Genomic DNA, 25,513 nt, shown 5'->3' on the forward strand with positions numbered 1-25,513 from the left:
ACTATGTAGATAAACATTCTTTCAACACAAACCCGGAAGTGCACCTACACATTGCACCATCTACTTATTTTATTGTTGGTTCTATTACCACAAGTGACTGTTTCTAATTTGAGTAAACTCTTAGGATTTTAAATAGTCTAATTCAAGCTTAAAGGTGCAAATCAGTTCTTTGCACTTTTCTACTTTGATCCAAATACTAGGTGCTCACTCTTTTACAAATATACAAGTTGAATTTTGAAACTTTTTTTCTTTCCTTTTATTTTGCCTTGCATGCCCCTTTTCTGGCAATCTCTTTCATAATGTTTGTCCTAAATGGAGAGAGAGTATATGAAGTGTTAGAAAGAAAGAGTACATTATTAATAACTCGGAAAAACTCAGATCCTTCACATGCTGCTAACTTTGGGGAAGTTCCGTCCTCCTCATAAGGCTTTTATTCGGCCTCCTGCTCTAAACTCTAAAAGTTTTCAAATATTCAACTTGCTTTTATTCTCTGTTGAGGGGGAGGGGGAACTTGGGGGGAGGGGAAGCCTGCCAGCTGGTGAGAAGCCAGAAGTTGTCCAGTCAGACCTGAATGGAAAGATCTATGATTTGTTTATTTCATAGTTGAAGTTCAAAAGCAAAAGACAATTTAAATAATAAAAGGGCCACAGAGGGGGAAAAATGTAAAGAAAGAAAACAAATCAGTGAGCGTCCAGAGAAACCTTCGAGAATATTTAATTCGGAAAATGTTATTAGGTTGGAGGGCTTGACTGAAAGAAAACAGCTGGGCAGAGTTCAAGGTTTTAAATGAAAACCAATCTAACAAGGTCTACAGGGACAACTCTTTGAGCCATATTTTGGAGACCAGATTCATTTCTACCAAGTAAAAGTAATAGCAGTCTAAGCTAAAAAGGAAATTCCTCACAACTGAGGTACTTCTAACTATCAGCACATTTTCCCGAGTTCTCACAAGGCAGCCTAGCTATTTGCAATCTAGTTTTCCTCTTCTGTAAATGAAGTTCTAGTTTTTGTGATTTGCTTTAAGAATAAAAACAACACTTATACACAGCAGCCGGAATATGCCTATTTTATTAACATCGTGGTTTAATAAATAACTGGCTACTTCTAATAAAATTAAGCCTGTTTACAACAGCCCCCCAATATTTTATTTTGACCATTCTTCAGAATTTGGTGTAAAAAGTTGAATGAAATGTAGACCCTGAGCTATCAAGTAATTGTGTTTCAATATAAAAATAGAGATTTCCTCTTACAGCTGAAGATTGAACAGTAACATGAAACCACCTCTCCGTGGGCTTTCGGTTCAGTAGAATTCTGGGATCTAAATGACTTTTAGAGCAGGAAGAGACTTGCATGGTTGTAGTCTTTTTGAAGACTTGAGAACTCATTTTGAAATGATCTGCTATGTTCTCCAGATTTTCTGACTGTTATTTGTATACAAGGAAAGGGCTTCCAAGGGTGCAAGGCAGTGGACAATCTTTGGCCTGGGACAACAGTTAGAGCTTTTGCCACCCCATCCATGTGACTAAGAGTCACTGAGAAGATGTGCTCTATTCTCATCCCTCCCGTAAAAGCTAAGACACCGTATCTCAACACTCAGCTATCCTCCCCATGGGCTCCTTGGCTGGGATGGGTAGCAAATGCAGACTAAATACTTCATTTGACTGATCAAAAGGAACAGGCAAAAAGAAATATTCAAGTAGATAACCTTATATTGTTTTAAAAATTGGAACCTAAAACAAACAAACATACCAAAAAAAAATGCAAGTATATACACACAGACAAAATAGGCTGGAAAGAATGTTAGCAACTAGTCACTGAGCCCAGGTTATACCCCAGGTCTGGCTAGCTGCCAGACAGCTCCCTTTTATGGCATTCTTCCCAGAGTGGTCAGTGGGTCAGCAGTCTGCATCACTCTAACCCAGGGGAACAAATGAGGTTGCTGGTCACTTGCTATTACCACTGGGATTAAAACCAGAAAGAGTATCACCGCTAATCCAGAAATGAGTACACTGTGACTTCCTAAATTGTCTGGTCTTTATTAATAAACACCCCAAGCCTAAGTGTGTCCACGGGCTAACTGAGGCATCCTGTATGCCGTTCTTTCAAGGGAGACTACATCAATCTGTACTTTCCTGGATGGGGTCCATTTTAAGTTTGGGTGGGTTCAAGAAATCCAGTTATGTGTGATTCAACTCAATAAAAATGGGTGATCTGCAGTCTCTTCCAACCTCCGACTATGAATGAAGCATCAGTGTGCTCCTGTCCCGGGGTTTGAACACAGTCTGTCAATTGGCTCAGAACCTGCTTGTGCCTTCACATTCTGCCTAACTTAATACAAACGAAAGGAAGGAAGGAAGAAAGGAAGGAAGGAAGGAAGGAAGAAAGGAAGGAAGGAAGGAAGGAAGGAAGAAAGAAAGAAAGAAAGAAAGAAAGAAAGAAAGAAAGAAAGAAAGAGAACCCAAAGTTAATTCCACTTCTCTCCCGATAAGACAGCTAAAATAACAGGGATAAATGGAAATTTTTCAGCTTGGTTGGGCTTTTCCTTTTAATAAGATAACATGATAAATAAACCTGCTTCTGTACAGCTATTTAATATTTCAGAAATACGTACATGTTACATGCCAAGAAAAGACCCTGGTTTTCTTGTGAGAAACAAGGTGAGACCATAATTGGAAAAGAAAAACCCCACAAATAAAATGAGAGAAGCCAACAAAGAAAACAAGATCAAACTACAGTTCTGTACCTACACCGCTAGCCACGCATAACATGAGTTTCAAAGGAGCAGGGGGGAGGGGGGAACAATCTTAAAGGCAGGAGGCCCCGCTGTCCTCTCGAACTGAATGAGAAAAACCAAATCAACATCGCTTAAACCAGTGGCCACACAGTAAAAACTGTACATTGTTGTCCATTCATTTAAAAAGCAGTCACTAGGATGGTAAAAAAAAAAAACAAACAACAACAAAAAAAAAACCCAAAACTGAGAACTGGTGCCTTTGAACTTTCTGATGATGAACACGCTGGACAATTATCTCCACTCTCCCTGCACAGCGAGGAACAGGATGCAGAGGGCAGCGAGGAGGTAGGGCTTTGCCTCTGCATGGGTACCACCGGCACTGTCAGCTTTCTCATTGGCACTCTTCCCAGAATGGTCAGTGGCGTTGTACTCAAACTCCGAAGGGCACTGCTGATATTCGCATCCGCTTCCACTTCCCTCTCCGCTACTCTCATCGCCTACATTGAAAAGAAGAGAACAGGAAGTCCATTGCACATACTCTCATCAAGTCAGAGACCAAACCCCCACGCTTGAATCACCGAGGCTTACTGATATCAAAGAAGTCCACGTCATTTCCATTGTAAGCATTCTTCATTTTACTGGTCATAACCCGAAGGGCCATGATTTGACGAAGGATCAGTATGTCTGGCTTGCTGGTGTCAACCTGGACTTCTGGGTTGTTGCCCTGGTTGGCTAGTCCGTTTCCTGTCACTGCAAACAGGTACCTGAAACGAAGAAATGGTCCTGATGAGATAGATGATCACTGTGTAGAAGAGATTGAAGACTCTGCTCAACTTTAGGATCTCCAATGGGCATGGGAGAATAGAATTTCTTCCATTTATAATCAACTGTAATTACTCCTTATCCTGGGAATGTGTACTTTCTGTGATCTGACTGTGGCCTTTTTGAAGGTGATCCCTTTTTTACGGCAATTGTTCTGTCAAAAAAGAACACCCCCTCGATGGGTACTTATCTAAGTCACAGAGTGTGTGTGTGGGGGGGATGGGGGGCGACCACACAGACTCATCAAGAAAGAGAATGAGACCTTTCGAGAAGCTGTGTTTTATAAAAGCCAGGCCCCTGAGCCAAGGGCCACCGGCACTAAATGATGTTTTAATAGGCCTTAATACTGGAATATAACTACTGTCAGGCCTAGTCCTCTGTGAGTATCTGGGTGCCATTTTGAACATCTAAATGGGAAGGGTGATACCTAAGGTCATTCAGAAACTGTGTCATCAGTACCTACTGTAAGCTGCTTGCCTTGGCTAACAGTTGGGAGAGCCATGTTGGAAGGCACCCTGGATGGGAGAGGATGCTACTTCCCTGAGAGGAGACTGACCTGCTTTTGCCCTTGCCATTCCAGCAGTCGTCCTCATTTTCATTCCCTGCCGCCATCCTCTCGTCATTGCAAACGGTGCTTGGGAGAGAGGACCAGAACTTCTTGGCTTGTTTCAGTTTTTCCTTGACATCAGTAACCTAAGGAGGACAAAAAAAAAAAAAAAAAAAAAAAAAAAAAAAAAAAAAAAAAAGAAAGAAAGAAAACGGTCTGTCCATGTATGAATGCAAAACTACCATGTATCCATGTATGATCCCAGCAGGCAGGAGGCTGAGGCAGGAGAAAGGTTTAAAGTTTGAGATCAGTGGTGGCTGATCTACAGAGTTCCAAATCAGTGTGGGGCACAAAGCAAAACCCTGTTCCATTCTTGTCAGAGGTATAGCCACTGACATGCTGCCTATGATTCGGTGAACATAGGCACCCCACACCCTAGCTTCTTTAATGAACCCTATAAAACTCACTGGGACACACACATAACGTACGAGGAGAAAGAAGGCTAATTTGGAAAAGGACAAAGAAGGGTAATAGGGATACATATGATCAAAACACATCATACACATATGTAAATCAAGCAATGGGAGGACCCGGGTTTATTCTTAGTACCCAGTTGATAGCTCACAACTGTTTGTAACTTCATTTTCAGACAATCTGATGCCTCTTGTGCCCTTTCACTTACCAGCTACACAGGTCATACACACATACATGCAAGCAAAACACCCATATATATGAAATAATAGTTAAATCCACAAGCAGGCAAATAATGTTGCTCACACACAGCCATCACAACCCACTAAGCCAAATCCAAACTACTTATGGATATACCTTTGCCTTTTGATCATTTCTAAGTATCTGTGGATTATATGCAACTGTTTCAAGTACAGGCTGAAGAAAATTATACAGGTTTTACACTCAGATATAATCTCTCTAGGGAATTAATCGCTCAAATGCAAACGCTAAAGGAGCTGCCTGGATCCCTTGTCTTACTCCTCATGTAACTGCCATCTGAGGTACACCAAGTCCTCTACCCTGAAAACACAGTCTTTCACTCTAGGGTTTTATCATCTGAACCAAGCATCCGCATCACACAGAAAACTACTGGCATTATTCGTCCTCCGCTCACATCAGTACCCTGTCAGGCTTCCTGCCCTACAGTCCCTCCTACTACTATACTAGTACCTGAGGCTGCTTCAGCATGCTGCCATATACATAATCTTGTCCATTTGTGGTGTGTCGCTTCACTGACACCCCCACAAGTCACTTTCAGACTTTGGAGGAACCAAGGATTTTCTAGCAAGTACTGGATTCCTTAACGAAAACAAGCTGCTATTTGTTTTCCTGCCATCTGTGCATTTGGGGATTGTAAGGTGGTATTTTTACCTGATACTTGCACAGAAGTATCTAATTATCCTCCCAGCATACTTTCATCTCCTTTCACCTTACACCACGTGGCTCTCCGCCCTCAAACCACTTTAACTTTAAAATCCAATATACTAAAATACATCACCGAGTTTTTGAAAGACTTAAGACACAATGAAGATGGACTGAATCAGAATTGACTTTCTCTATGAGGAAGGACATTTACTTTGAAAAGGTGATTAGGAAAGAGTAGCCAATGGTAAAGATAGCTTTTGTACCTAGAGGGAATTACTTGTTCATTTGCTTACTATGTACAAGGCGAATGGTGATCACATCTGGACATTTTGGGTATGGCACGAATAATGTGAGGACATCTTAAATTGACATTATTGGTTTCATTGGCCAAAAAGCAAATCCGTGAATAACAAGTTAATGTTACATGAAATCAAGTCAAGATTGCAAGTTATTTAATTCTAGCTATTTTGGTACCTACTGAACATCTTGAGACTGGTGCCCCTTGCCCTTTGTTTAGGTCTTTTGAGACTACGACCCTGTCTTGTTGCTCTGAGCTTCCCCTTGGGCATAACCTAATGGCAGGTATATAACAGATGCTAAGGAAACACACAGTGACATTAAAGGGAAGTTGGGAGATGAAATGTGTTACAACCCATTTCCTAGACGATACAGAAACTTTCTGAGACAGAAAATGAGACCCATTTACTGCCACCCACATATAACTGCATTAAAAAGCCAGAATGTAAAAGACTCAAACTTGTATGCTTTCCAACGAAACGTTCATTTTTAAGCAAGCATTTGCAGTTCCTTGCCATTAAACACACCCATCCCTGCTAAAGTGCTCACCAGTCGGTCCAAACTAGTGCCAGCTGCTGTGGTTGGGCGTTGCTCTGGATGGTAAGGTCTGAATCGAGCGCTGAAGGCACTTTCAGAGATGGACCGAGAAATCCGTCCAGCTGGGATAGGCTTAGGAGGTCCACAGCCTTGGAAAACCTGCATTTGAAATGAGTGAGTTTATATTAGGAACTTCACACAACAAGACAGAGGGCATCTCTAGCTGTTCTGCCCAACATCCTGCCTTCAATACCTTCTGAGACACTTGAACACTATTATCCTGCATGTTCATGATAGCGTCAGAAATCTTCACATCGATGGGATCCATAACGGACTCAATGTTGAAAGGACCCTCCAGCCTCTCTGCCACCATCAGCATGGCATCTAACAAAGTTTGGAGAAAAACACAGAGATCGATAAATAAACAGATAAGGTAAATCATGAGTTCAGATTTGAGTATCAGTCTTGATTATTTGACAGCCTTTTCCTTCTGGAGAGAAAAAGAAAGCAGACTTTTTAAAAATTTATTCATATTTTCTAGTCATTTCCATGAGTTCAAATTGCATCTGTACATTATGTATCAGTAGTATGCTAAAATGTGAAGGGGCCAGATGAATTTTTCTGTTCTGCGGCAATTCAATCAGGAGTCGTCTATCATTGGGATTGTTCATTCCTTCGAGTGTCAGCCAGCATCCGGCTGCCAACCATGAGGCTGGGGGCAGAGTCCCATGCCTGTACTCCCAGACACTTCCCTAGGATCTTTTCCTTTCAGGTTCCATTTACGAGACTAGAAAACATAAATCAGTTTCAACCCTGGCACAGCAATTCTTTCCTTTCATTCCGTTTAGTGAGACACCTCAGATCCCCCGAGTTCACAGTTATAAAAATGAAAAGTGTTCTGGGAATTCTAATGACTTCCAATAATGAAATCTTGAGGCATGCCATTTGAGGACTAAGATAAATTCACTTTCCAATATGAGGGCCATAACTGATTTAGTAGTAACACCCATGCTTTTTTGTAGTCCAGTAAAAGCATGAGACAACATGCACTGTGTACAAACAATGTCCATTTGTGGTGTGTCGTTTCAGTGATACCCCCACAAGTCACTTTCAGACTTTGGAGGAACCAAGCATTTTCTAGCAAGTACTGGATTCCTTAATGAAAACAAGCTGCTATTTGTTTGCCTGCCATCTGTGCACTTGCGGATTGTAAGGTGTTATTTTTACCTGATATTTGCACAAAAGTACAAGAACTCTTAGAAATGAAGTCCCTCCCCTCGCCCAAGGGGGAAAAGGATGCATAATTATTAAATAGTAAACTAAAAAGTTTCATTATTTTTTAAAGATTTGTTTATTTATTTTATCTATATGACTGTTTCATCTGCTTGTACAATGGCACGCCAGAAGAGGGCATTGGATCCCATTACACATGGTTGTGAGCCACCATGTGGTTGCTGGGACTCGAACCTGAGACCTCTGGAAGAAGAGTCAGCTGAGCCATTTCTCCATCCCCCTTATTATTATTATTATTATTGTGTGTGTGTGTGAGTGTGTGTGTGTGTGTGTGTGTGTGTGAGTGAGAGAGAGAGAGAGAGAGAGAGAGAGAGATCCATCTGTCTGTCTGTCTGTGGATATATGCAAATGAAGAGTGGGTGCCTGTGGAGCCACAGTTGTCTGATCTCCTGGAGCTGGAGATAGAGATGATTGTGAGGCACCTGATATAGGTGATGGGAACCAATGGAACCTCTGGAAGAGCAATTAAGCTCTCTTACCAGCTGAGGCCAACAGTTAACTTAAATGGGGTTTTCTCTTTTACATTCCAGTGCTAATGAATGGCAAGCAAATGGGTGAGATCCCTATTGTCTACTCCTCTAGGCACTTTAACGTCAAGAACCAGAAAGAACTATTCCTTTCCAGAAGGCTGGGTGTCCCTCTCAGCTGCCACCCCAGCTGAGCCTCCACCTACATTTCAGAGTGTGAGGGGGGAAGCGTTAACTATCAAAATGCAAACGAAATCAAAGTTTGTCATCAGCCCTTTATCTTCAACCCCGCAACAAATGCTACACAACATCTTAAAATTCGAGGTCATTTCTCTGAACTATGATTCCCAAGTCACCAACAAGAAACAGGTTTCTGTGAAGCGCAGGATTTTTAAGTAACAGCAAATCGACTTTCAGAGTGACAGCATGAATATGCCACTGTACTAGCAGAGAAAGAAAAAAAAAATGCTTTTGATGTGCTAGCAAAAAGGTAACTTCTGCAAACAAGTGGAGCATAATGTAAATGTGGTCATCACTGTCAAAGTGTCAGGACCGCCACATGCAGAAAGCACATTCCTCCACAAGCCAAGATATACTGCTGGCTCCAAATAAAAATATTACGAATAGATAACATCTAAATTCAGAGGTTTAAATGGGGGTGGGGGTGCACTTCGTACCTACTTATTCCCCTAGTGGTGAGGAAAGGCCAGATTGATTGCTAATGTGTTTGTGAAAGACTGAAAGAAAACATAAACCCCAATTCTTCTGGCTGTTTGTCTTTGTAAACTCAGAGCTGCCGGGCATACACAAGGACCTGGGAATGGAGAGGGGAAGCAGGTCTTTGTTGGGGCTGGTGCCATGGTGTTGTGTGTTGCCCAGCTGAAGAATGCAAGTGAGATGCATTCTGCCAGTGACTCACAGCCCAAAGCCAAAGCTGCTTCTAACCCTGCAAGAAGTTATGACTGGCCATTTATTGGCCAATAGCTGCCACCAATCCCCCCACTCCCTAAAAATTACCAAGAGCAATGTAAAGATGGCTGGTCTTGTGTTTTATTTTCCTTCTGGTTGACAGAGGCCACAATTTTCATATGCATATGATACCATACTTGCTACTGCCTCCCGCCAGGACCTGGCTAGTGTCCTTGTCAGCAATTCCAATACTAAATTCCCATTGGCAGCAAACAACATATGACATTAATAGGGTTGGCTCCAAGTCAAATGAGTGTTAACACAGACACAGTATGTGACAGACAAGTCCAATCGAAGAATAATGTACGGTTCTCTGAAAACACACTTCTTTTGGTGGCAGTCAAAGGGACAGCATTTGGGTTGCTTTGCTAAATTGAAGGCCTGTTTCAAAGGTGTTTCCTATATTCTTCCTGTTGAAGACTGGAAGGACTTAGCACTTAGAACTTGTGATAGGCAGATGTAGTTGTGGGTACAGGAAGAGCCCAGAAGCAAGGCTGACCTGGAAAAATCCCTGCTCAGTTTCCCAACTCACCCAGAAGAGCATCCCTTTCTTGGGAATCAGCAGGAGTGGGAAGGGTCAAGTGAGGGTAATGGGAATGAATATGATCAAATATATTATATGCATGTATGAAAATGTCATATGAAACCCATTATTATGTATAATTAATGCATGCTCATAAAACACAATGTTGAAAAAGATGTATCCCTTTCTCACTAGGAAAAGTGATTCCTTTGTCCTTTTGTCTCCAATAAATAATGAGAGACACACATCTTTAGCCTCCCAACTTGACTGGAAGAGGTGAATACAGTTTCCCAACTTAACTCTAAGATGCGATTTGAAAAGAGATAAAAACAAATCTTTGACTATGCAGTAACTATGCATTAACTTAAACACTAAAGAAAATTGAGGGGGGAGGGAGAGAGATATATGAATATTTACAGCAGAATTGTGCAATTGGGACTGAATTGTACAACCATGAAGATTAATTAAACCCTTGTGAAAAAATTCCATGAAAAAGAACAGGAGGTTAACATGTCTATTATGCGTGGCCTTTTATATCAGCTTATTAGAAATAAATAGTAGTGTGTCCATTAAGAATATTTACATACAATTGCATACTACACCACTCCAAAAGTATCATCTAAAATAGCTACAGAAAATTCGATTCCAAAATCCCATCCATTTCCACTTGAGTTTAATTTTGTTTCTTCAGCGATGATAGCACATGCAACTTAAAAAAATACGCTCCAAACGCTCCAAAGACAACAGCAGGAACTTGAGGCTGAAACCATTACTTAAGCCAGCCAGAGTATGTTTTGCATATGCTGTGGATCTGTGACGTCTTAGAAGAGATGTAGAGAAATTTGTAGTTTAATACAAGAATGTGAGAGGGCCTTGATGTAGTTGCTGCTGGGCAGGATGAAATAACAGAGCACATGGTGGAAAAGGCCCCTGCTCTATCCTCAAGGTGCCTAGGTAAGAAACGAAACAAACCTTAATCACTGTCACCACGATTTTGTACTGCATGCCAAATGCCTTATCCCAGAGAAAAGCCTGCCATGTGCAAAGGTTAAACAGAAGCTTCACCATCTTTAAGAACTAAGTTTAACCAGCTGTGGTACAGTACACCTGTAATTCCAGCCATCTGGAGGCAGACGCTAGGGGGTGGTGAGCTGGATGGCCGCCTGGGTTACATGGCAAGAAACAAAGCAAAACCAAACCAACCCAACCGACCCAACACTGACATTTAGGAAGGACGAGTAAGTAAACTACAAATGCAACAACTGGCTATGGGAGGATCTAATGGGGAGGGGTGACCTTAGATGGGGAAGTACCATAGCTTTATTCCCATAGGAAAATTTTGAGTTCTCCCCTGGTTTCATACTGTATGTAAAAGTCCCCCCCCATGGTTTCCAGCTTTGAGCTATTTGGGCCACAACTGTGCTTAAGTGCTTAATATTTACATCTTTTGCCCCCAGTGTCTATGTTTAAGAATCTGTGGGAGCCAATTTATTGATGCACTTTCAAACAAACTTAATATGGCAAGTCACCCTCACTCAGTCTAAAAAGGTCTTTCTTACTACAATTCTCTCTACTCTAGAGAGGGAGGGGGAGGGAGGAAGGGAGGTAGGGAGAGACAGAGACACAGAGGGAGAGAAGAGGGAGAGAAGAGAAAAGAAGAGAGGAAAAGAAAAATTAACCCCCCCCCCCACACACAACAAACAAAATAAAGCAAATCCAAGGCAGCAAATTAAATGCGTGCTCCCATGATGTCAATGGTTCAGCAAACACTTGGTTTCTATAAAGACATTTCAGCCTGCAATTCTGTAAATGTGATTAGGGAGTAAGAGAATGAATTGGTACACTCTAAGCATGTGAGTGATGTTCCATCAGTGCCAGGCTTTGTCAGTTTCAATGTTGGCCTTGGAGGCTTCAGGACTGATGTACACACTGGGCACTAAAGTAGATGACTTGTGTTTTCCAGGAAATCCTAATTGCCTTCTCAGAAGCTAGCTTGCTTAGAATATGGTCTGGGTTCTAGTAATGTTTTCCTAAGTGGCAGAAATCATTCAACAGCCCTGCTTTCCAAATAATCAGAGAAAGACTCTGTCCACTCACATAAGAGGAAATCTACCATGGCTACGTCCTCTACAAAAACAAATCTAGTAATTTTCCACATCAGAGTTCTAATCTGATCATCAAATGGGTATCTGGCCAGTCTGCCTCTGCCAAAGATTAGGTTGCAATGTAAAATAAGGAAGACAGACAGACAGACAGAGACAGGGGTGCTGTTACATCAACTTTACATATCAAATGCAAAAACAAAACAAAACAAAAAAAAAAACAAAAAAAAAAAACAAAAAAACTCCAGGTTCCTCAAGAAAGCTACTGCCACCCTAATCTTTTTGAGGCAGAGTCTCTCTCACTGTCCTGGAGCACTGTATTCAGGCTGATTGCTTCTACCTCCCAAGCCCTGGATTACAAGTACACCATCACACCTAGCTTTTTTTTTCTGATTCTGGAGATAGACCCTGGCAAAACAAGCACTTTGCCCACTGAGGCATCTGACCAGCACAAGAGAAAATCTTCAAAGCTACTTTCATAGCCCTGTGAAGATTGTACATCAGAATGAACATGAGGAGAGACCTAGCATGAGGGCTAAACCTGAGTTTTTCACAGAAAATGTCAAAAAGGTACCTCTGCAGTATTAAAAATCTGTGTAACTGTCTTCTGAAAGACGACACTGACTTGAAGTACTAACTGTACAAACCTCAACGCACCGAGGGCAGCAGAGCCAGGACTCTGGCGAATATCTAACACTAAAATCAACTGAAAATTTCATAGCTGGAAATGACAATAGTCCTTGTGGCCAGAAATGGAGTCATCGCTAGTAAAAACAAATACATCGATCACTCGCTTACCTATGAAATTGTTCCACTCAAAATCAAGGTCTCCTTGGTTGGCCAAACAGCCTCTCATGATATTTGAGCAATAGTTGTAACAGGGTTTCACAGTCACTAGGCCCCGGCAGTGAGAACAGTAGATCATCTTCAGCAGTGCTTGGGTGCACTGAGCTGTGGGGTTCACCTAATATGAGACAGGAAGAAAAGGAAAGTCATGGTTGAATTAAAACAGACACAACTGACACTGGAGCATCAACCATGAACTTCAGGCTGAGTTGATGCTTTCCAATTAGGAAGCTTGCCTCTGATGGAAATCAATTAAGAGTGAAATCAGACAAGTGGAAGAAGGCAGGTGCTGAAAAGGGAGAGTTAAGAGTTGGGGTATCCATTATGCTTAATCCTTACACACCAAGAAAACTTTGACTAATTCCAGGTTACATCCTGTCTTACATGTACTTTACTTTATGCTCATTGTAATGAGTAAGATCTTAATGCACACTATCAAACCTTTAACAAAGAACAAGCACTGATAAAAATGTATTCGTATACTTTTATGCAAAAATGCTTAAAATTTGTACATTTATCTTTGTTTTTTAAAATAAAGTGGTTAAAAACAAAAGAGTTGGGGTATCTTTTTTTTCTTACAACTTTATTTAAAGAAGAGAGATACATGTACAGATTTTTAAAAGCATTTTGGCAATTCTTTTAGAGGTTTGATAACATGCATTGAAATCTCACTAGTTACCATAAAGCATAAAGTACATGTAGGACAGAACGTAACATGGAAACAGTCAGAGTTTTCTTGGTGAGTATAGATTGAACATAATGATCTTTGGATACCAAAAATCGCCACAAGGCTATATTCCTAGCTCTTGGATTATTAATGATTTAAGATTCAGGTGTAACACACTCTGAGAGGGTGCTATACACTTATTTTTTTTCCTAAGAAGAACTGAGGCTTTCACGATTTGACTTTTGTTATTCTTGAGCTTCATATGGCCTGCGAGTTGTTTCTGGGGTATTAAAAGTTGTGGTATCACATGAGGTTTGCTTTTATTTATTCATTTACTATTTCTAGTGCAGATGGAACTCAAGACCCTGTGCATGGTCTGCTGCAATCACTGTTTTCTCCAGTGCCAGACCAAACACTGATACAACTTCTCAAATGCTGATTGTTAAGACTGCCCTTTACACCCTGACTCCCAACTATGTTTGCCAAGGGCATCGTGTGTATCCTTTGTTCTATGCCCAGTTCAATTTAAACTTCACAGGGTTTGTGGACAGTCAAGCATGGAGTACTCTTGTAACATATGAGGCTTCTGTTCAAATTGAAGAAGCTATTGAATTTTAAGTGCAGAAGTAAATGGAGATCATCACAGGGACATCAATGGAATGAATAAACAGTAGGGAATTTCAGAATAAGGTGGAGGAATCTAGGATAGTCATGTTGCATATGAGTGTGTGTGTGTGTGTGTGTGTGTGTGTGTGTGTGTGTGTGTGTGTGTGGCCAGAATTTAGATATACTTGGATACTGAACAGAAAATGGGAGACCCTATGGATGAACGTCTACTAAGGAGTCAAACAGCACAGATAAATACTACTCAAGTCAGACTAAGATAAGCATCCTCTGCAGAGAAATGGCATTTACTATCATCTCTCTAGTTCTGTAGAATAAAATTGTTTGGGGTCATGAAAGAGCCAATCCCATCCAGTTACTCATTTCTATCAATAGGTAGAAAGGATCACAGCTAAAATTCAAGTGCAAGCAGCGGACTGAAAGTTCCAGACTTACTCTCTCTACCTTCTTCTCTTTTGGAGCCTTTATCAGGGGATTAATGTACTCTTCACAATCATCATCAACTAGGTCTTCAGACATAGACTTTTAGCAGTACACACTATCACCCGGAGCAAATACATCCCAGAGATGATGCTGGGTGGCTGACAGTGCATGGCACCTGCTAGGCTATGGTATGTTATTTTTGATACAACTTATCAACGGTGCTCTTAGGAACAGGAGATTAGTATTGCCAGTCTCCTATCTTGTGTTCTCTGTCTGTTCCTCTGTCTGTCTCTCTGTCTGTCTCTCTGTCTGTCTCTCTGTCTTTCTCTCTGTCTGTCTGTCTCTCTCTCTCTCTCTCTCTCTCTCTCTCTCTCTCTCTCTCTCTCTCTCTCTCCTCCCCTACCCCCCACCTCTGGCTTATTCTCAAAAGAACTCTAGCAGAAAAGGGGGAAAGCATACAACAAAATAGTAATTGTATACACTAAAGTCAACATTCTCTACAAAGAGTTAGAATTTTTCCACAGTTTTAACCAGGCCCAAATGTTTTCCTAAACACTAAATTAGTCCCTTTAACTGTGTATTAATGTACAGTAAAATTCTGGCTAACCAATATCCTTGAGGATTGGCCTCTCTATATAACTAGATTTTCTGGATAGCTAAAAGTTCATTCCTTTGAAGTCACACATTGTTAGGACTTTGATGCTCATTCGCCTCTTGTTTTCCAGATGAACAAACAGGCCTCAAAGGAGGAAAGATACCCAAGTCATAAGATCTCAGGAGTCTGCACCGGAAGGGGCCTCAACTATTACCAGTAATTCTGCTCTCACATTGTAGAGATAAGCAAACTGAAGTCAAAGAGATGAAACAACCTGCTGACAGCCACCCTCCCACATTTGATTCCAGGATCACACCTTATCAAACAGTGTGTCACAAAGATTCCCCAAATGGGTCACGTTTTCCGGCCATCCTAAACAGCAGATAGGAACCTCTATTCTTAGGCAGTGCTTATTTTTTCCCTTTATTTTTAGTCCCTGTCCACATTAGAGAGACTGTTAAATAGCTGGATCTTAGAAATGTAAAGGTTATGTAAATGACTTATTAAAAAAAAAAACCCACAACATATAGCTGGATGTGTTAGAGCATGCTTCTAATCTCAGACATGGGAGATGGAGGCGAAAATACAGCAAGTAAAAGCCAGTCTAGACTTAATAGTGACACCCTGCTTAAAAGATAATAGTAATAAGAGAAGTGATCGAAAGCAGCAGAGGAAGAGGAGGAGGAGCAGAGAAGAGGAATGGGAGAATTATGGGATAACACTTGACATGTTGAGTATTACTATTTAAAGAGCCAACAATATCTTGGTGGATTAAATGTAGAAAGCTAAAGTGTCAACAAGTAGATGTCAAGCATTTCACACATGCATGAGATTATTACAGATATCAAGGTAAGTGAGACTTTCTATATTAGAATATGAAACCTGATTTATAGAACATAAATAAATCCCAAGGTAGAACAGACCCTTTTAGGAAGTAAACAAAGATGTTCAAGTTGAGATCATTAGATTCAAGAAGCATTTTCCGAAGCACTTGTTCTACTATTTATTTTTCATGGAGTCAAGGCTCTAACTATAGGAAGCAACACACTGCATCCCAAGTTTATTTGCAAGTCAAGTCCTTAACACAGTAGACCCTGTGAGGCTCGCCCCTAAATGAGTCTGACGTGGTCTTCAGTTTAAAATCAGAGACCAAATAAAATGATATGACACAGTGGCATGTAGTTAAAGGAAGACTGTGGAGCTGGATTTGGCAACATTGTTTTCCAGCTCAAGTTCTGCGTGTGATTTGTTACTTAACTGCTAAAAACAATCACAAGGCACTTGGCTATAAGATGCTATGGGAACACTAAATAATACCACAACTGTAAAGAGAGATGGAGAAGTTATAAGAAAACTGGGGTGAAGGAAAATGTTAAGCAATAAAGCTTGGAGGGAAAAAAATGTTATTTTCACAGCGATAAATCAGACCACCAAGCATGGCTCACACAAAGGGAATTCAGGACCTGGGAAGCAAGTCCAATGTGGAGGATGAAACCATGTATAAAGAATTTCTTTTCAACAGCCCAGAGATCTAAAGATCCAAAGGGAAAGTTTCCCATATGTCTTCCCCCTTAGAAGACATTTCAAACAACTAACATTTCAGGCCCTGGGCTCCAGCTTTTTCAACCTGCCCAAGGCTAGATGGTAGATGGAACAAGGACAGCTCTTCACTCTAACTTTGCAACATCCCCACCACTTGGTGATACCGCAAATGAAACAGCAGAGGACTTCTTAGTAAAAGGGAAAGTAGGTTAAAAGCCAAAGGTGTATCAGTCAACACAGGAAAGAAAAGGGCAAATACTTGTTAGTGTGTGTATAGTGGTGCACTGGAAACTCTCTTCTGGAGTCTCTGGCAAAAAGCCCAGGACCCTATTGATCCAGGGATGGTTCTTGCTGCCTGACACATGGTAACAGGCCATGCTTCTCCACAAGGTTCCAATGGGATCTCTCTACTCCCGGGTAGGAGTGAAAGGTTGAATCTTTCTCATCCATAAAGAAACATACAGTCATAATACCATAATTTATTTTGGGACCAGTCTTACCTTGAACTCTAGAGATACATCTGCCTCTACTGGGATTAAAGCTGTGTGCCATCATACCTGGCTGGGGGACCTTTTGAAAGGGGGGAATCAAGTTCATTTACATTCTATTCCCTGGTGATCATATTTTTAAAGAAAGTCAATACTGCCTTCATTCTCTCTAAAATTCACTTAACTGAAATAGATTTACTTTAGAAGTCCCAAAACCAAATAGCAGATCACGCCCCTCAGGGAATAATTAAAAGAGCAATATGCTCCAAGGCCTCCATTTCATCCCCAGCTATGCACTTTCCTCTGTGGCACAGCATGCCACTTAAAATGTTCAATCTGACTGTGACTCTTGAGTTATTATGGCTTTCTTGCCTTCAGAAGGGTCTGCTGAATCCAGATGTGAATCACTTTTCGAATCCTTAGGGCTGGAATAAAAACAGGGTGGACCTTTATGATTGTATTTCAGAAGATGTCACAATCTTTTAGACTTCTCTTAGGGATGTAGTTGTTACTCAAAGCTTCTGAAGGCATATATATCCCTTCTACCTTTAAAGAAAAATATGGCTTGAAGCACTCACAGAGAACCTGCTTGCTTAGCTTTTACACTTGTGTGTGGAGAGTTGTCTTTTACACATGTGTGTGGGAAGTGGGGAAGCTAAAAACTGAGCCTTGGAACTAGGCAGTCAAGGATTCTAGAGGGCATGCAGTTAACTTACTTGATGTCTAACAACATGTCAGTGATGAGGATCAAACCGAGGTCTCTCACACATGCCAGGAAAGTACTATGTGCCCCAGATGCATTGATGAATACCTACATGACTTTTTTTGCAATCAAGCCTATAGAGGAAGGCCTGAGGGCAGCACAGGGATTCCCAGCCTTCACACACTTTCCGCACGCTCAGTGAACTACAGGGCTGGATGCTTTCTAGTGATAAGGTGTAGTTTTTCATGTTTGCTGGTGAAATGAATCAGGTTTTATGTTAGAGGGCAATTCGGGACATGACTACATGGAGCAATGCATACTAGTTACCAGAAGGGGAGGACATATTGTTTAATAAAATAATAATGACTTACTGAGTACCAGCACCGTGCCTTGGAAACTGTTCAAGTTGCTATAGGGGTGAGAAAAGATATAATTATAGTGTATTACTCACCATCCCCACTCACAAAGAGTTCAAAGGCTCAAGAAAACACCACTGGACAGGGTAGACAGGCGTTCCCTTGGCAGGAGAGGGGAGGTTGTAGCTGAGTGGCAGAACACTTGCTCAGCAAGCACGAGGCCCTGTGTTTCATCCCTAGTACCACAAAACCTCCCCTCTCTAACCAAACAGCTGGAAAGCAACTCATTTGTTACCTAAGTTCTAAAACTTCTAAAGAACTTCAGTGAAATGTAGCAGAGATAATGAATTCCTACCAGAAACGACGAAGTTCAAAAGAGGATAAGGTTTATAGAAGGAAGAAGGGATGACATTATTTATGGAAAGATGAGAACATGTATTTACTTTTTTGCTAAAGAGGGTACGGCTTCTAGACTGAACATTTCTGTATTATCTCAAACACCAAAGTCAATTTGAGTGATTGACCCATAATCTCAATACATGAATACCCAATTTCTAAGACACTTAAAATTCTTCACAACTGACTCACCTTATTTTTCCCACTGTTAGGACAACCCTAGGAAGCTACTCAGAATGTACCACAGTAAGAGTCACTGGGAAGACACTCATTTACTTTTTAACTTCTTTATTTTAAAAGTATTCATTGTGGGCTGGGAATGTAGCTTGAAGATAGGGAAAATGGAGAAAGAGAAGGAGAAGAGAAGAAAGAATAGGGAAAGGAAGGAGAGAAAGGGAAAGAGGGCTAACAGCATCAACCCCCTCCTCCTGCTTTCCTTAGTTTGCACCATGGCATCTGCATGCCGTATCTGCTATAAAAAGCCTTTATAGGAAAGACTTCTTGTCAAAGCCTCTTTAAAAAAACAAAAACAAAAACAAAAAACATCGATTGAGCCTTTCTACCAAATAACCTGCACATTCGAGCCCCACATTAAAAGCTCCAGCAAGCAGCCTACAAAAAGAAAAATACTGGAGCACAGCTCTTCCCACAGTCTGGATTTCATTTCAGAAATTCACAAGGAGCTTTAAGCCACATTACACAGCGAGTGCAGTCGGCATGCTGCACTCAAGTTAGAAACACACTGCCTTGTAGTTTATTCTAACTCTGAACATGCATTTGTCACTGTGCACTACTGCCCCCTCCCCTGCATTTTTTTTTTTTTACACAGCCACTCACACCAAACAAACAGAAAAGGTCTAAATTTCCATCTGTTGCCTGGTAACACAAGCACCCAATAAAAACAACAGGAAATATTTCACCGAAATATGGTTAAGAGAATGAGATAGGGAGCCCACACTTGCCGTGGGATGTGATGAGTTTATTCTGCAATTCCCCTAGTCATCTTGAATGAAGTGTACACACACATACACACACGAAGGGGGGGGAGGGATGAGACATTTCTCGATGTTGATCTGATGAGAAAAATTTGGAAGCATAATATATAGAATAGCTCCCATTCACTCAAGAATACTGTGGGCATTGTAGACAGAAGCTATACAAATACCTGAAACTCTCATTTTTGTTTGAAATCATTAGACTCAGTTATGCTCCCATAAAATGAAAATATGATATTAACTCCCTTGAAGACTACATTTTTTGTTTTTTTTCTACTTTTCAGTATTTGTTTTTAAATTTATTTCATTGTATATATTCACTGCATGTAGAATTATTACCTAAGAATGTTTCCATACAAGTACTTTGAGCATGACTTCCCACTACCCCTCCCCCCTTTTTCTCTCTTTTCCCTCTCATTTATCTCCTTTTGTGCCCTGGACAGTTTTTCTTCTGCTTTGATGTCATAGTTGATGTATCTATATAAAATTTAGAAATAATAAGGCAAATATCCAGTTTTTGTTGTCCTGAGATTGGTTTAATTTACTTAATTAGAGTGTTTGCAACTTACACTTTTTCAGCCTCTGGGTATACTAACTTATCCCTATTGTCATCCTAGCTTGAGTTCTACGGTGCCCTTTGCATGCCTAGCCTTTACATCTAAGTGAAAAATACTAAGGGTAGAATCGAAGCTTATACTTGGTTTCTTAAAAGTTTATTTGCATTTATAATGGTGTGGGGAAAATATTTTAAAAATTGGTGTAGTCCTCTGAATTGTTGGAGAGTCAAGGGAAGGAAGGAGGAATCCACAGAAATTGTTTTCAAGCAGGATGGTCATTCATACATCTTGATGGTAAAGCACCATTTTCTAATTATAGTCCCCGTAGTTTGGCATGCGGCTGCAGACACAGACCCATAATGTCAGTGTTAATTGAAACCATGAGAATGTATCTCTTTGGTAGAAGAGCTATTAATTTTCATGATGCATGTAACCACTTGTGCATCTCTTAAGCACCACAATAGACTCCATCCTCGCAGGCAAAACTGCTGCTACAAGCAGGTAAGTAAGAACTGCATCATGAACCATGACAGATAACGATGGAATAAGTAATACAAAGATTCGTAGCAGCAGGATCCTCTTGAACCATCTGTTACTAATCAAGGGGGTATCTCTGTAGTTGGAATCCTAAGGCTCCGAGGAGTGTGCTGACACAACTGGGTCCAGCAAATGTGAAGCAGAGCAAGAGTACTTCAACCTAGTAGTGCCCGTCTCCGGGAGGAAGGGGAGCTTGCTGGTGCCAATGGCCCTTTCAAAGGCATTGTGTTGATCAAATCATTATTCATCTTGGGAGTGCAAAAGGAAGCTGTAAATACAGGGTGTAGTCCACTTATAAAGAGAAAGTGAGACCATCTCTGAGTTGAGTATTCAGCAAGCAGCCCCAAAGCCAAGATGCTTTTCCAGTTTGCCTTTAAACGTCTCTTTGTAGCCAAGTGATTTGGATCTCCTCGATTGGCAAATATACTCCCTACTCTAAAAGGCCTTTTTCAGGCTAGAGGGCATTAATTTTATTAGGTACAAAAAGCTACATATGTTAAGTTGTAGTTCCAAGGAAAATGCACTTGGGCAAGGATTAGCAGGTGAAGAAACCCATAGACATGAAAAAAAGTACTCTATATAAACTGGTAGGGAATCCGAAGTATAAGTTAATTTTATAGATTTTGTACTTACTCATTTGGAAATACAGTTGACAGCTCATTCAGTACATCTCCCATGTGGTAAAAGTTTATTTGCTTGAGAGAGCTACACTCCAAAAATACTGAACAATAAGTATTTCCCCAAATACACAAATACGCCTGGCATGCTGCTACACAGGAACATCCCATATGAGATGTCTTATTTTGGCATCTTCAGGAACTGATTTACTATTTATGCATTTTGATACTGTGTTATTAAAATTATATAAGAAAACTTAAGTTAAAATTTTTGTTTCAATCACTCCTTAAATCCAGAAGTTGTTTAATACTGAAGTCAAAACAGTCCTAATATTATTATTATTATTAATTATTATTTTCAGATTACAAATATAATATTTAGCATAGTCTAATGTTATTTTTAGCAAAGTAACTGGCAAATAACCGTCGTGCTGTATAGATGACATACCTTGCATTCCCTGTATTTTCATAAAGCTGAACTATCTCTTAAGAAGTCACAAGTCCAAAATTACTATAGAACTAAGCTCAATTCTGAATCAAAATTGTTTAAGGAGTTATGTTAAAAAGCATCTTTTCTTCCCCCAAACTAACAGTTGAACTTACATGTAGTTAACGAGAGCATTTTTCAAACATTTCCTTAGGGACATACATCTCTTGTTTTTCTCTGCATACTTGTGAATGTAGCACACAGTTACACACGTACATATGGGCACTTACAGCACACATTGGCTACTTGTAGCCCATTCGTCTTAGAATGGACATGAGAAACTGCTAAAAGTGAGTAAATATGTCGGGTGAACTGCTATGCCAGTAAGATGAGCCTCAAAGAATTGTCTACTGTGGACTGCCTCCAGACTGGGACCAAGATTAAAAAAAAAAAAAAAAAAAAAAAAAAAAAAAAAAAAAAACCATGACTGCTGGGGTTGACAGAAGCAGAGCCTGGAGATTACTTTTCTAACTTACCAAACCCTAGGTTTATATGCTTCATCAAAAATGATGCATCTGACAATGAAAGCATCAGAAGGAAAAGAGAAGGTGAGCAAAAAAATTCTACGAATTCCTAACAATTTACAACCTGGAGACCAAAGAATCAGTAAGTAAATACATACAGCTTTCTGATTCCAACCTACCAGCACCTATTTTCTGTAGTATGCCAGTCTCCCGACTCATTTGCTTCACTCTGGTAAACATCGCTTCCTTTCTGAATAAGGTGACAGCACATTCTGTGTACTTAGTTGCTCATTAACATTTAGTGGTCCCTGTTGCCTGGTTGTGTTTGTTAGTAAGCATCTGTTGGTTTAAACAGTAAGTGCCTTCATTTGGATAGTAAATTACATGGTCATCTTACCTGTAGATGAACTCTACTGCAGTCAACCTGGTGGGTATTTTGGTATCTGTACTACTGCTCAGTATTTACGTCACCAAAACAGCTAAATGGCAAAAGCCACTATCTGTGCATATAGGATTTTGAACAGTAGCCATCCATTTTTGAGCCTAAGGAAAGAGCCCTGACAGCAACCTGATAAAGATAACTTTGCTCCGGTATGTATGTTTCTTCTCTGGTATTAAGTCATAAAACAATCTCTTGCTAGGTTTCTAGTGCTATGATAAAAAAGGTCTGCCTTACATACCCTGGGAAACCATGGAAGAGTACTGCCTTACTTGCTTACTCTCCATAGCTTGCTCACTCTGCTTTCTTATACCAACCAGGACCACCTGCCCAGAGGTAGCAGCACCCACAGTGAGTTGGGCCCTCCAACATCAGCCATTAAACTCTGAACACTCCAACCCCAGAGTCCAAAATGCTTTACATAACAGTAGTGGCACAAGGTCCTTCAAAAGTGTTCAGGGCCTTAAGGGTTACAGCTCAATGGTAAAACAATGGCTAAGCATCTGTAATTCCCAGTGGTATGGAAACAAAAGCTTGGCAATCTCACAGAAGGGGAAACCATTTTCACTTTGACATCTATTCCAAATCCTCCTGCAGGAAATGTAGGAGAGCAAAGCTTCTCTGTAGCAGTTGAGGCACAGATTGCTCAGTCTTATAGACACCAATACAAAAGAGCCCTTCCCCATTGCTTCCCCTCATAGACACTCAGGAAGTCCCTTCTAAGGTGGCTCCATGGAACACAGTGTGAAAGATGCTGGTCTAATCCCAGATCTTGTAGGTTACAAGAAGTTCATTTTATCACATGTCACAATAGTATTTTCTACACTGATAATCCTATAAGCAACGTCATGATCAAAACCTGAACAGGGCACAACATTTTATAAACTCTCTAAGCACATTTTATACTAAGGAAACAAATGCTCATGGATACTGATGATTTCCCAGTCTACAACTAGTGAGCCCAAACATAGTTATATCAAATAACAAAGCATGAAGCCTTTGTGTAACACACACACACACACACACACACACACACACACACACACACACACAGAGAGAGTGAGAGAGAGAGAGAGAGAGAGAGAGAGAGAGAGAGAGAGAGAGAGATTGAGATTCTTTTGCAAGAAGAGAAAAAAACTAAAAACAGATGGAGGTTAATTTGTTAAGATCGATCATTTTTAAAATTAAGATTTTGGAGTCAATGTACATCCTATTTAAGAATGGCTACCACGGAAACTACAGAAAATAAGAAAGATATATAAAGATGCTCCTCCTAGCTTAGCACCGATGAATAATTCTAAACAACACATGCCTGTGGACAACGTGTGGGAGGTGAGAGACCAAGAAAAGATTGTTGTTGAGCCAATGGAACACTAATGACTTGTTTTTGAACCTTTCTTCAACCTTCTTCTGAAACCAAACCAATCCAAAAAAACAAAACAAAAAAAAAAAAATCAAAAGCACACAGAATACACACGGAGAACTTACCACAGAGACTTTGCTCACTACATCCCTTGCAACTGCTAAGCCTTGAGCGAAGGTCCTGGCTGCAACAAATGCTCGGGTAACCTGCAGCTTCAGTTTCCGAGGGACGTCTCCAAAAGGCTTCAGCTGCTCCGTGTATTTGCTCACGCACTCCAGGTACTCATCTGTAAAATGGTACTGGGAGTTCACCAGGCGGAACATGCGCTCCAGAAGGCGAGCCCAGAAGTCATTTAACATTTCTTCCAGGTTCACGTTTCCCGACACATAGTAGCGCTTCAACTCAACGAAGAGATCTTTAAATAGCTCTGAATTTTGCATGTATAAGTGGCCATATGTCTTCACGAACATATCATTCAGGGATTTCTCTGCATTCTCAAGTAGTTCTTTGAAGAATTCTAAAATGAAAACCCCCCAAAAAGGAGAGAGAAAATGAGAAAGACTGTTTTCTAGTAATTAAATAAGTGAATGAGGTAAAATAGAAAAAAGAAAAACAATTGTGAGATTAAACTAGAAAGCACATTTGCATGTAAAGTGTACTTCTAAGGAATTTACATCTCAAATCATTTGTCAATGAAAAGAAATCTTTATCACAAAGTCACTTTTTCATAGATGTCTATGTCTAAGGGGAGGGGTAAGAAAATTTTCAATCAACAGCTTCTCAGGAATCAGTACAACATTCTGAAAATCCCACAATAAACCATGGCAGGCTGGACACGGGGATGCCTGCCAGGAATGCCAGCACTTGAGGGGCAGGGGTATCAGGAGCTCAAGGCTCTGAGAAACAATAGATTCAAGGCTGGACATGACAAAAGACTGTCATCAAATAACCCAATGAACAGACAAACAAGCCAGAAAACAGCAGCAGCAGCAACGACCAAAACCAAACAAGACCTAGATAGAAATGAACACAGTATGTCTAAAAGATGAGGTCTCCCCAAAACATTTTATTGTTAGATTCTAAACCAGTGGTTCTCAACCTTCCTAATGCTGAGACCCCTTTAATACAGTTCCTCATGCTCGGGTGACCTCCAACCATAACATTATTTTCGTTGATACCTCATAACTAATTTTACTTTTAATTAAAATGTAAACGTCTGTCTTAAGCAAGGTTCATTTGACACCCCAAGTGGTCTCAACCCACAGGCCAAGAAGCAGTGCTCTAAACCAAAATAAATCATGCCCTGTGACCTAAGATTAGGACAGGTGTTTTAAAGACTATTTTTATCTCATTTCTTCTTTGCTTATTTACATGATATGTCTGGAAAACATGTTGGGGCACAAAACCTAATGAAACGGCCCTAGAATTAAGCACAGGCTGCTGAATACCATTTCTTGAGCATTTTCTTTGTAATACTGGTGTACCTAAGTGCTAGCCAACTTGACTTTGGGCTCCTAAAGGATTCATACTGTGACATTACATTGTTCTTTTGAAGACTACAAAGACAAACTTATAATCGATGCCATCACAGCTCTGATGTACTTGTAAAATGACATAGAAAAATAACCAAAAAATACAAATGACAATATCTGCATATTTCAGATTTAGACCTTGGTCATCATACACAGTTATCGTCCAAGTGCCAAGGGCTTTAAGTTTTAAGTGAAATTTTATTATTAACTTAAT

At 40.4% G+C, this 25,513-nt stretch overlaps 1 protein-coding gene across 1 annotated transcript in view; it reads right to left on the bottom strand.

Annotated features, from left to right (window-relative positions):
• Positions 1-2,572: 2,572 nt before the first annotated feature.
• The window catches only part of GPC4 (glypican 4), a 107,550-nt gene continuing 84,609 nt past the window's right edge, over positions 2,573-25,513 (bottom strand). The window contains exons 3-9 of the mRNA XM_080910978.1: positions 23,893-24,284; positions 12,467-12,632; positions 6,568-6,698; positions 6,327-6,473; positions 4,113-4,249; positions 3,323-3,498; positions 2,573-3,231 (exon numbers count right to left, since the gene is read on the bottom strand). Of these exons, the coding sequence (XP_080767104.1) occupies positions 3,026-3,231; positions 3,323-3,498; positions 4,113-4,249; positions 6,327-6,473; positions 6,568-6,698; positions 12,467-12,632; positions 23,893-24,284 (1,355 nt within the window). The 3' untranslated portion in view covers positions 2,573-3,025. The remainder of the gene's footprint in view (positions 3,232-3,322; positions 3,499-4,112; positions 4,250-6,326; positions 6,474-6,567; positions 6,699-12,466; positions 12,633-23,892; positions 24,285-25,513) is intronic.

The sequence above is a fragment of the Micromys minutus genome (genome assembly GCF_963924665.1).
Source record: "Micromys minutus genome assembly, chromosome: X".
NCBI classification, from domain to species: Eukaryota; Metazoa; Chordata; class Mammalia; order Rodentia; family Muridae; genus Micromys; species Micromys minutus.